At 30.2% G+C, this 13,266-nt stretch overlaps 1 protein-coding gene across 1 annotated transcript in view; it reads right to left on the bottom strand.

The window, feature by feature from the left end:
- The window catches only part of LOC124361232, a 37,950-nt gene that overhangs the window by 650 nt on the left and 24,034 nt on the right, over positions 1–13,266 (bottom strand). Inside the window, exons 6-11 of the mRNA XM_046815276.1 lie at positions 12,811–12,935; positions 10,914–10,998; positions 8,038–8,129; positions 7,680–7,897; positions 6,235–6,331; positions 3,644–3,775 (exon numbers count right to left, since the gene is read on the bottom strand). Of these exons, the coding sequence (XP_046671232.1) occupies positions 3,644–3,775; positions 6,235–6,331; positions 7,680–7,897; positions 8,038–8,129; positions 10,914–10,998; positions 12,811–12,935 (749 nt within the window). The remainder of the gene's footprint in view (positions 1–3,643; positions 3,776–6,234; positions 6,332–7,679; positions 7,898–8,037; positions 8,130–10,913; positions 10,999–12,810; positions 12,936–13,266) is intronic.

Raw genomic sequence — 13,266 nt, 5'->3', positions numbered from 1 at the left:
AATTGGTATGGTAGTAAGGACTTGTCATTATCTATAAAATCTATTTCAAGAATTTTTCATGGGATGGACCAAAAGTGATGATTTAAAAAATCATAAATATTAACTAATCCTATACACCAAACTTAATTTAAAATACTAAAAATCGTTCGCGATATTTAAGAATTAAAATATAAGGTTTGATTAGGGTGGATTAAAACAATGTGATTTGAGATATTAATTACAATTTACTTGTTTTGGAAAATTCAGATTTTTGTAATTAATTTTTAATTTTTCTACGAATATTAGGAAATAAGTTTGTGAAAGAATTAAGCCAAAAGACTTAAGTACTTGTTATGTGTGAAATAGTTTTTAAGATAAGATATTAAAAAATTCTTTATATTAACTCATTTCTAATATATATATATTATAGAAAATATATTTTATATTTTACTAATACATTATAAATAATGGCAATTTCAGAAAATTGATAAATTTCATTTTAGCATGTTGGTATTACTGCTTGTAATAATTGCAATCTTCCATGTAGATGAAACGGGAATGGTCTTTAATAAATGCTCTTCAATGTTTAGGCATAAAATTCAAGAAGAAATAGTTTTATATTTGAATTATTTAATAAAGAAACAAAGGATTGAACATTATAAAGCAAGAAAATTGTTTTCAAAGTAAGGTGAATCAATAATATGTGATTTAGGACAATGAATTGTTCAAATTTAATACGTATTGTACATTGCCTTTTCTCGTAAATGTTAACAGTAGCCTAAATTACATACTTTGTAAGTTTATGTTGTATTTTTTAATCAAAGAAAGAAACTTTGAAAGAAAATTGTGTTAAAAGTAAAATGAATTTGTACACTCTAATATATGATTAAAACCGTAAAGTGGAGTGTTCCGTTATAATCATTTAGAGGATCAGTCGGCTAAGAATATGAAAAAAAAATATTTTATTATGATAGATAAGGATTTTGCAGTTGAAATGGTACATACATTGTAAATATCCAACTACTATAATATTGTTCTAAAACAATATGTTAATACTTCTATAAATATATTGGGTATTTGGTAAAGCAAATGGTTCAAGATATCTAAAAGTAAACTTCTTACTATGAAGAGGAAATTCTTGGAAACTTCTTGTATAAAAGTGTTACAAGTGGAAGAGAAAAATTAGAAATTTAGCCTAGGCTTACTACCGGCTCAGAAACTTTTGAACATCTTAGACCTCAGTCTCAAGTCAGTCTTGAAGGCTGTGATCCTTTGTCTACCAAATCGTCTTCAAAAATCTAAGTGACCCGTTCTTTATTGTTGTAGATCAAAATGATGATGATTTTGAGTACAATATGGTTGACTTGAAGACGTTAAAATCGAGTTTAGAAAACGTTGCAGTAAGCAAAGTGTGCTTTAGAAAAATAGTAATAAGTAATAAAACGTATTGAAGGATTATATTGTAAAATAGCTTTACAGTGTATAAATTATAACAATAAAGCAACTATGAACAATAGTGAACACGTTGACTCCTCACTAGGCCTACATTCAGGAAAAGCCACTAATCTTTACGATATAAATATTAGATTAGTGTATGGCATGTGGGCCAACTGGGGAAAGGTAAGGTAGCGGCCGAAAAGCTTTGCGGCATCTTGTGTTTAGCCCTCGCGAACTTTAATAAACCATATGACCACAATAAACATTTTCACGTGCCTGAAAATGTAATAGCATTCTTCCAGCCAGTATTCAAAGGCCTAACATAACCAGAACTTCTAAAAAAATCTCTTGAAGAAATCTCTTTTAGTTGACGCTCAGCTCAACACACTACAATTTGAGGTGTATGAGGTTGCTATAACGTTCAATGGTGACCATATTGGCAAGTGCAAACTCGTACAAGAAATCGAACTAAGCCCTAACAGGAATTTTATATATGCGATGAAGTCACTTGACCGTTGTAGAACCCGTGAAGCTGATAGAGCCCTCAATGAACTTCAGGAAACATCAGCATTACTAAAAAGGAGACTGGACGACCAGTTTGAGGAAGAAGAGGCAAATGGACCATCATATCGCCCAGGAATATTATTAATATAAGTGATTGAAACAAAATTATTACCCTAATAAATGTATTAGAAATTCTAATAATATTCATTACAATTAATTAACTTGATACTATTCAGTGTTTTACCTTTTAAAAATTCAAAAGTGTACTTCATAGAACCACCATTTTGTCTTCCATGATAGTCTTTGTAATCATAAACACAATATGCTAAATTATTGTCAAAGAAAATGAAATCATTTATATTTATCTCAGTTGTATAAATATAAACATTTGTTAAATATATACCTTCGTAGACGTAGGGCGATGACTATTTCTCTTTACATTTACGAAAACATATAGTACATAAATGGATACAAATCTAACCATACAAAATTACTGTAACACTTGTTGTAACAGTGGAGACTATTTGGAAAAAAATTGATTGTTAAATTTTAATTTATTGTTATATGAGAAACCGGAATCAAATAAATTTTGAACATAGTTAATAGATTTTTACAATACAAATTTGTTTCTAAATAATATTTGTAACCAAAAGTTCTTAGTCAGTGGAGACCTTAAAAGTGCTAGCACCGTTCGAGGATTTACATTTAAATAATATATAAAAAATAACTTAATTGGAAAATATGGAATTTATAAAAATTTTGATCCAAATTTGGCTTTAAAATTAGTCAAGAGAGGAAATATGTTAAGATAATTTATGGAGTATATTTTTGAACTTTTGTATGAAAAGGCGATTACAGAAATAAGTGAAAATATAATTTACTTTTAAAGATTTGGTAAGAAGACCGACAAAAACATTATTATTCTGGTTAAATAAGATGTTTATATAACTTCTTCAAAGCCTCATTAAAATTTTGAATACCAAAACATTCATGTAAGACTATCTCAATATTCTCTCCCATTCCCCATATTATTTTTTCTAATGCGGCCTTAAAACGAAATTTTAAAATACTTCCAGTACAAACCATTTACTGCAATTGTTATAGATTGTTTTTGTTTACAAATGTTACCTAAAATTTTAATATGTTTAATAATGCTTGTGGTAAATTTTTGATTACTATCCAATAATACAGAAGAACTAAACTAGAAATTTATTATTTTTGCTGCGTCAAAAAGGAACTCTAAGGAAAGGTACTCTAAGGAAACTTAATGACCTCAAACTGAGCACTGATTTGTAGTCAATCCTAATTGCGACACTTTATAAAGAATGTTTTCCAATTCTTTGAAGGGCTGTCATCCGATAGCTATAAAACACGCTATCGTTCAATATAATTCATTTAAAAATATATTAGAAAGGCTTTCAACTTGAAACATTTTAAAACAGTCTTTTTGTTAAATGACAACTCACAGTTTTAGAATTCTGTTAAATACAGTATAATCATTCTTGGTTTGGTGTAAAAAACTGGATAAATTTACAATAAAAGTAAACTAACTCCAAAAATCGAATAAAATAATAATAATAATAAATAATGAATAAGTAAGATTATAAGGAACTAAAAAGCAGGAACTAAATGTAAATTCTGAGGAAAGAAAAGTTATTCAAAGCTGCAAATATAAACATTAATCTTATATTATCGCTAAATAGATTAAGTAAAAAAATAGTACCATTGCCCACATAACCATTTTATCTCCTTTAGATGCCACTTTTGAGGGTGGCTGTCCTGGAAATTGTACGTAGGTCACTGCGTTTTTGGTGAATTCTATTATTTGGTCTGAAAACTTTGATACTCTTCTCAACTGGAAAATAGAAATAAAAACTCAAATTTGTATCATCAGGATGTAAAAATATTTGCATATTATATTAATAAAGATTACTTATTTTGTATACAATCTTTTACTATCTTAACTACTATAACAGTCAAAACAGTATATATATATATATATATATATATATATAATATATATATATATATATATATATATATATATATATATATATATATATATATATAGACATTAAAATACTTTTTGCGATTCAGTGTTTATTGAAATTAAATAAGGCTATTGCCACTTATACAAATTTAATGTATATATATATATATATATATATATATATACATTAATTTTTGTTAATTTGTTTACCTATTTATGTCTTGAAAATGTCTTGTTTCTCTATATTTCCGATATTTCTCTATATTTCGTCTAAAAATAAGACATTTTCAAGACATATAAATAGGTAAACATATTAATATACAAAAGGAACATCATATGTTAATCAAATTTACAATTAGATACAAAGAGTAAATAATTTAGCATAATACAAGGAATATAAATTTATAAATCCAATTTGTTGTTAAAAAAACCAATTAAAATTATAAATGATAATTTACATCTAAAACAATCCATACCTTAAATTAACTGACCTATTACTAAATAATTCATTTTACATTGATGGGTATTCTGAATTTGGTTAATACTTTTGAATGAAAAACATTCATAGAATTTTTTTAAGTAGAGCATAACATTTGAGCATGTGCAAAAATAGGATTGGATTTAATTTTAAGGTTTGTACCGCTGCGATTTTTAATATATATATATATATATATATATTAGAAATTTACACATGGTCAATCATAAAATAAAATCATACTACCTTCCAAAATGTCAGGTGATTGTTAATTTTTGATACTACCTGCTTAGAGTCGGAACAGATATAAAAAGTCAGATTTTTCTTTTCTTATGGGCGACAACAAGCGTACAAAGTGATACAAACGTAAAACTTTGGAACTGTTATTAGTGTTTAGAAAATATATTACATTTTTATAAAACAGTTTAAATTTTCTTTCTTAAAGAAGAACAAATTTTAGATGGCTGTGAAACGTCAAATAGTTACGTAAATATAGTTCATCAAGCTTTGACAAAATATATAAAAAATATTACGAATTATAAAAGTATTACGTTGTTTAAAATTTATACATTTGGACCTTAAACTTTGTATTTTGAAGAATAGGTTGACATTGGCATTAGTAAACGTAAATGAATTTCCTACTGTTTTGTACTCAATTGTTTATGTTGGTTTATAAGCTATGTACAGCCACGAAAGATTTGCAAAACTATTGCAATGTTTTGACAAATGCCGCGTATTTAGAGCTAAAACTAAGTTTATGCTACGTAAACGCATTGGTTATAAAACTTGTGATATAACGCGTGGCAGTACTTAATTAATACAAGAAAAATATAAGTTATATATATGTCTTGTAAATAGCTTTTACAATAGCTCTTTTATTGTCATTATACATAGGAAAAATATATTAAAAGTATTACGAAATCGGGATAACTTTTTAAAATTGTTGCATATATCACTATAAACAATACGTTTTTAAAGAAATGTTATACACAGTTTTCAACAGAAATTAGGCGTACAACATAAACGTATTGTTGTGTATTTCTTAGCTGTAGCACATTTCCAGAAGCTGTGACGCTACTGTAACGGTCTGAATAGACGTCACGGGCGGCGGTCCGAGTTTAGCTAATTTTTTATGAAGTAAATCAATTTGATGTACCTCATTGGGAAGATTGTTTTAAATGCTCCTAGGACAATGGCATTAAGAGCCAGATGTTTAGAAAGGACCATGAATTTTACTAATAGAAACAACGTTAATTCCTTTTATAACCCAATTTATGTTAAAGGATGAGACTATCCAGTGGCCATAATCTCTCAGTTTCAACTACTGTATGTTTTAAAATTTGAATGAGTCGTATTTCAGACTAGGTGAGCTACCAGAAGACAGACGACGTCATGGACTACAAGCTATAGGTAATATGGCTCAAAGAGGTTCACTACAAACAAATACAGGTCAATGGGTTAACATTTAAAAGCTTACCGTCCCAGAAAATGGTAAAAAAAACTGAACAAGTACTTTTGATTTGTGAATGGTATCTGCATAATAATGCCTACGTTTCAAAATAAACTAAACCCCTTAATTAAAATTGGAATAATCGAATTGAAAAATCTTTATTTTTACTTGAGAAAAGTTCATTATATCACGAAACTTTGATACTCCTCAACTAATAGACTTAGGAAGTGGAGCAGAGTAAATGAAAGAATATAACTTGACATAGTGATGCTTAAAAAAGCAAATTAACTGTCGAGCACTTCAATATTTGTATTTCGTAATGTTTCAATATTTTGGTATGAATAATTTAAATACGTTCATTAATAGTTTGAAGAATATGCAAAAGCTAAAGTATATAACCTCGTTTAGAAGTTTCAGTTGAAAGTCATCTGGTGGCACATTCTCTGTTGCTGGATCCTTGCACATCAATACAGCATGAAGACAGGTAAGTATAACTCTGTACAAACAGACATAACGGTTAGTTCATGTTTATTTATACGGACGTGTATGTATATCCTATTAATATCTCAAATAAGATAGTTTGTGTAGATGTTTGGATGTCTCGTAATTTAGACGTGTGAATGCCTGGATGTTTGGATGCTTGATACTCAGTCATACAATTCATATTAACCAGATTTTGGAAACTTTTACACTGCTGTGTTCTTTGTTTAAAGTTTATTTTTGACGATGGAAGGATTGTGAAGAATATAGGATTTTTCCGGACATTTGCCGTCGTTCACTGAAACAAGTAATCAGTAACACTACTTTGTTTGAAGGTCATTTTTGGATGATTGTGAAGGAAACAGGATTTTTTCCTGACATTTTCCATCGTTCATTGAAGCAAGAAATCAGTAACACTACGTTTCGAGATCTGCAATCTGATCTCTTCTTCAGGTAAATAACTAACCTAATACATAATTACAAACTAGGTTGAAATAAACAAACCATACCAAAGCGTTGTGGCGCGTCTAAGTCAAGAGTCACAACCAACATGTTGTTTATCAACTTCACTAACTCTAAAAACATGCACTTAATAAAAAACTATACACAACACTAATCATTAAAACTGAGCAAAATACAAGTCACAAAACGTCTGAATTCGTCTACTAACCACCTATGAGTGACGAGGGGGCACTAGCCAATGGCAATTCTCATGGCAGACAAAAACAAGATGGCGAAAATAAAAAGGAGGGGGGACAGGAATGGGTCCTTTTGTTATTAATGGTTCATACTAGATGAACTTCTTAAAACCATATTGTGACTCCGCATTGATTTTGTAGTATCTGATCCGTTTGATACTTTTATTCAAGATATAGAAAATATTGCTGTAGTAACAGTATGCATGATACTGAATCAGGAATACATTGCAACTAAACAATAAAATCTAATTATATTGTAATTATATGTGTGTGTGTGTGTGTGTGTGTGTGTGTGTGTGTGTGTGTGTGTGTGTGTGTGTGTGTGTGTTCCGGGTAGCACATTCACCCGGCAAGTGAGAGATCCGGGTTGGAGTCCCGGCGGAGCAAGTACTTTTTGTGATTCAATATTTATTGAAATTAAATTATATATATACATATATATATATATATAAAATCCTTATAAATCATATTAAATAAATATCTGGGATCGTAAGCTTAGTTTCGATTAAGTATCGTAATACACTTCGGTTGTCTTTCATAATAGCACATGAAATAAGATTTTTATATCCTTCCCAAAATGTTTAAAGGCTATAATTATACTATTTTTATACGTGATTTTTAAATATTCATATTCATATTCTTAAATAAAAACATCTATGTACTTACGAAGTCAACCGTCTAATTTCTTGAGGAGGCATCCACTTTGAATTAACTCTATCAAATACAAATCGCTGAAACATGTTTGTTTGTGTCTTGATCACCTCCAGAATGTCCATCATCATACGTGGGCTCAATACCAACTGGGTGGGTCTATTAAGAGTTACTAATACATTTGATAATGTTGAGATGCACATCTTCACATCCGAAAGTGTCGTAACTGAAACCTGTAATTGAGAGTGCGTAATGAACGAACTAACTATTGAGTTAGTGTATTTCCCGTGTGTTTATCTTTCTTGACATTAAACGTAGTACAGACAAATATCGCTATAATAAAAACATAATAAATATCACTGTTTATACTGACCTGAATGATATATTCAAGTAGTTTGTTTAAAGCCACACTCTTATGCTTGTCAGGTATTATGTCTGCGATGGAAGATATGTACTGTAGAACCTCTGTAATAAAAGACATATATTTTTAAGTTTATACTGATTTGGGCTTCTTAATAAAATGACTTATTTAGAATCAAAACAAATTTATTCCTGTCAAATATAGGTTACAATGCAAGTTATGATTTTAAAATATGTTACTTTAAAACTAATTTTATAATATATAGCTTTATCTTATGATATTTTACGCCTTTAAAGAATTAAGACCTTAATTTTAAGTGTAACAGTAAACTTGAAAATATTGCCCAATAGTCCAAAAAATCTCTTTCATTAGTCTCAAGGCAGGGTTGTGACATCATCTGGAATATTACACGGTTAGTAATCAAATAAAATATCGATGCTCTACATTAAAACATTTTGATGCAACCATGATTTGTTACTTTGTATTCGTACGTAGAATAAACACTGCCTGAGTTATAACTGTTATATTCCACAGTGAAGATACTGTAACGTTCCAGTTAGCTGAATTTACTTAATTTTTAAAGTATTCTTACTGAATGTTAAAAGTAAAAATATTTTCTTCTGCAGAGTATGCCTGCAATACAATTTAGGGCGTTGGCTGTCACAAATTTTGCCTCCTTTGATAAGATATGAGTAGCATTAATCTAGTTATTCAACAACTCCTAGCCAACTCTTCTCCGACTTACTCTGGAGCGTTATCAAGTGAATCTTGGACTCGTTTTCTCAGATTTCAGTGACTTAGGAATTTGAGATGAAACTTGATTTGTGTGCAAGACTTGGTGTGTCAACCCTCTACCTCGTTCAGGACTTGCACATTTAAAGTGAAGAGGGAAAAACGTTTTTTAATATTTTTTTTTCCTTATTTACACTACTGTGCACAAAATATGAACTAGTTTTTTGTTGTTGTTAAAATCAGTTAAATTAATCCAGAAATAATACGGTACTTACACGAAAAGTCATGCATGGACAATGAATTTTGTTTCAGGTTCTTACATATTAAACGTAAATGTTTTGTAAAATATTTAACTGTTATTAAATATTAAATGAGTATTTGAGAGTAATCCACACTGTAATAGATTTTGCTTCTTACTTGTTTTTCTGTTAATGTTGAGCTTTCAAGTTCTGTTATTAATCAATTGCCTATGAGTGTTGTAACTTTTAACTGTATTGTACATTTCACGCATAAGTTTCAAGTTGCATCAACTTGTAAATCTAGTTCACAAAAACTTGACACTAAGAAATATACGAGTTTATCGTTTTATTTGAATGTTTTTAATGTAATATTTAATTAAATATTACATTATAGGACTAATTTTGTATGATACTTTATTTTAAATTTCAGTAACATACCAATGTAGGATATATTTTACACATAGGTATAATATTCTACATTAAAAAATTATAACATAATATTCAAAAACTAATTAAATCACTATACACATTTTAATCGTTTTCAAACAAATTGTACTAAAATACGCGTAGTGTTGTTTTTTATAGGTTTTAGGAGGAACAAGAAACGAAAATTTGATGAAGCGGTAATACCTAATCATGCGCCCACATGTTATGTATTGACCTGTACGCTTGATTGGTGATATGAACTTGAAAGGGAGATAAAATCAGTGACTGTTCTAGGAGCGGAAATCAGTGGAACTACAGGCAGTGTGACAGTTTATGCCAACCAGAATTGGATGTACAAATAATACAAATATCAGAAAATCTAAGTTATTAAATTTAGTTAAACACTTCTGCTAATTCATTGAACAAAACGAGAATAATTTGAACATACAAGATATTCCAATGTTTTGTCATGTGCTGCTCATTAAATGTATTAACTTTCTATATCACGTCGACACCGCTTACAGCTAGGTCACTAATTGTGTAAAACCTTTCCTGGACTGCCTAGCTTGTGCCCGCGGACCATGAGTTGGGAATCATCCATTAGATGTTATTATTGCTATCGGCAATATAATCCCAGGAACTAAGGAATATACCCAATATTTGTCAAAAATAAAGGCATAAAATGTCTTGATGAAGCTTTTAACCTATCCAAACTAACTAAACTATGTCTTTATCGTAGTCACCGATAAAAACAACGCTTTAATTTTTTGTTATAGTTGTAAAATATGTTTAATTAGGCGATAACAAGCTAGAACAGAGCGCAACCTTATAAATATTAGGGCATTTCTAGGAACCACTGTGAAAATATCACAAAACGTAAATCCCACAATACATTTAGTTAATGAGAAGTTTAGGTTCTGTTTATAATATAATGTTTTGTGAGTTCCATGTGTGTATATAAATCATAAAAGTTTCATGTTAGTATGTAAATGACATGTAGTTATTTCTGTAGACTACTGCAATGTTCATGTTTGCCTCCATTGGATGAATTCTTGCCTTCCCATAGGTGGATAAAAGTTTTGGAATATTCATTCACAGAACACTTTTTGTAGCAACTTATATTGACTAAATATTCGTTTTATTTTGCTGTTGAGTTATAAGAAATTGAGTCTTTTAGTCCAAACTTTTTATTACATGATTACTATCAGGTCGTATAATCTACTCCATTTTATGTATATCTATACTCTAAAATCATATCATATATTCACATGGAGGGAAGATTTCGTACGCCATATCCATTAATTAGCTGTTATTGTTTAAACTTAGTTTCTTAACAAACAACTCGTGACCAAGCTTAAGTCTAAAATTCTTTTACTTGCATACATCATATACTTCTGGAACTGTGTTATTAAATTTTAAAATAAAAAATTATGTATTGTTTAAAATATATGGTAGTATTAGCCAATTATTATTATATTATAATATACTTACTTAACTTATTGCCCGTGATTAGTTTTTCTTCTATAGCGACATATCTTTCTTCCAAATCAGCATCTGACATTTCGAAATCAGTTAGCTGAAAGAAATTAGAAACATTAAATCCATTGTAAATATATTACAACTGCATTATACAATGTGTTCATAAATTACCCTTCTAAAACTAAAGATTTTATTGTAAAATCTCTTGACCACAGTATTAATTAATCTCTCTTGAAAGCAACAATACTTTAACTGCGGTCAAAGACAACATATTTGGTGACACAAACATTTTCCGTTACATCACTACTGGTTATGAATGTAAAATAACAATCATTACAATTTAATTGTAATAATATTCAATGAATTTTAATTTAGAATATAAGTAACTAAAACTGCAAGATCTCTTCCCTCATTTTCTACTATGAACAATTTCAGATTTTGAGCAACGAGATCTTAAGGAAGCAGCAGATAAGGACAAGTAAAGTGATAAAGCCAATAAAACGTAGCAATTGTTAATTAGTACAACGAAGACGCAATCACAGTTGAAATAAATCACAGAGTTTCGTATTATTTGTGGAAATGTAGCAGTATAAGCTTTGTAGAAAGTAAGCATAAAGACTAATGCTTTGGCGCAGTATGTAAGGTAAATGAAGTGATACAGGCTGGTAAACCACTACTGAACGGTCTTCTAAATTCCAATCCACATTTATCTGCTACTTGCGACAGGTAACTCCCTCGAAAAAGTTTTAAAGCTAAGGCTTGAAGAGTTCACAGAAGGATGTAAAGAAACTTTCGACCATCACTAAGGTTTTCGAAATTGCACTTTTACAATTAGGGCGATAATGCAAATGTGGCTCAGATGTAGTGTAGCATGGAGGCCATCACGTCACTCTGTTTATTATAATTCCAACGTTGACCTTAGTGTGAAAAGTGACAGTCTGGAGTCCTGACATATTATCGACCATTGTATCTACTATTACTTTTTAAGAATGCTTTTTAGATACCTAAGAATTAGGGGACTGCCATACAGAACGGTTGACAGGAACACAACATGGGAACAAGGCAGGAATAGTTTAGTACTTGATCAATGGAGCAAACCTGTAAAATTGTTCATACAATCAGATACTTTAAATTTTAAAGCCTTTATTAATTCAGGTATAATAGCGAGGGCTATTGGCAAGGCTCATTATTGCTAGTCAAGGAAGGATGACAGTGTTGACCTGGTTGGGCAAGCAGGACCTGATTTTAGCGATCTAAATCATAATTTTAAATATAATTGAGGTTCATATCAAAGAACATTACATGCAAACCATAATTAAACCGAGATTTAGAGTACCTTGGAATATATTTGCGTGGAAATTAACACCAAGTTCTTGTTAGGCAAGCAGATTTCTAGTGAAATAGAGAAGACTGCTATAGAAGCACTGCCTCTTTGATCCATTGTGTTTGATAAAGTGGCTACATATACCGGCCACATGCTCGTACTCCTGTAAGAGCATAAGATGAGGGCGGAAACAGTGCAGTAAGAACTTTACAAGACATCAACTTTGCAAATAAAAGGTACATGCGCCTCCATTATATATAATTGGCAACATCAGTGGGAACAATATTTAAGAAAGAGGTCTTTGAACGGGTTGATTGGAGATATGGATATTTTTTAGTTATTTCTCTTAATATAACTTTGTAATAGCAATCCTTAATAACGATTAATTTTCGTTGCATTATGTATTTCTAAATTGAGTTTGTTATCTCTTAGTAGTAGAGCGCTTATAAAGTTTAGTACCTTAGATCAAATTCATTGTATATTACATATTTGGAAATTATGATTATGCTACATTTTTCCTTTTTATTTACACAGTAAATGTCACATAATTTAAATCCGTTCCAATCTCCTAGAATAAGTACTTACATTTACGGAAAAACGTTTACTCAGTGAGAGTCCATTCTGAATATTTATTACATACACAACGACGTTCTCTCTTGTCAGTTTGACTTCACGTAACTCTCCTTGATACGTAGTCCCCAACATTCTTCCTGAAAAAAAAGATTCAAAATATGTGTAATAACATATCTAAAATATTCCAATATCAACATGATAGTCCTCACAAGAAAATGTGTCCCATACGGAAAGAAACTGAAAGATCCATAAAACCTGTTTAGATGATTAATACTGTCAGGGTAAGGTACTGCAATTGGACCATGTAACCTCCGACGGTAGCAACGAAACACTATAAAATGAATTACGAGAAAAGAGGGCATAGAGACCCGGGGCGACACTTCCACTACCGCTATAACAAAGAGTTGAGCGACCGCAAAGAACCATCATCTCCAGAACGGCTCCTACGGTACAATTATACAACGATAA

The sequence above is a fragment of the Homalodisca vitripennis genome, chromosome 4 (assembly GCF_021130785.1).
Source record: "Homalodisca vitripennis isolate AUS2020 chromosome 4, UT_GWSS_2.1, whole genome shotgun sequence".
NCBI lineage: Eukaryota > Metazoa > Arthropoda > Insecta > Hemiptera > Cicadellidae > Homalodisca > Homalodisca vitripennis.
The sequence above is the reverse complement of the archived record's forward strand: the minus strand, read 5'-3'. Positions and strand labels throughout refer to the sequence as shown.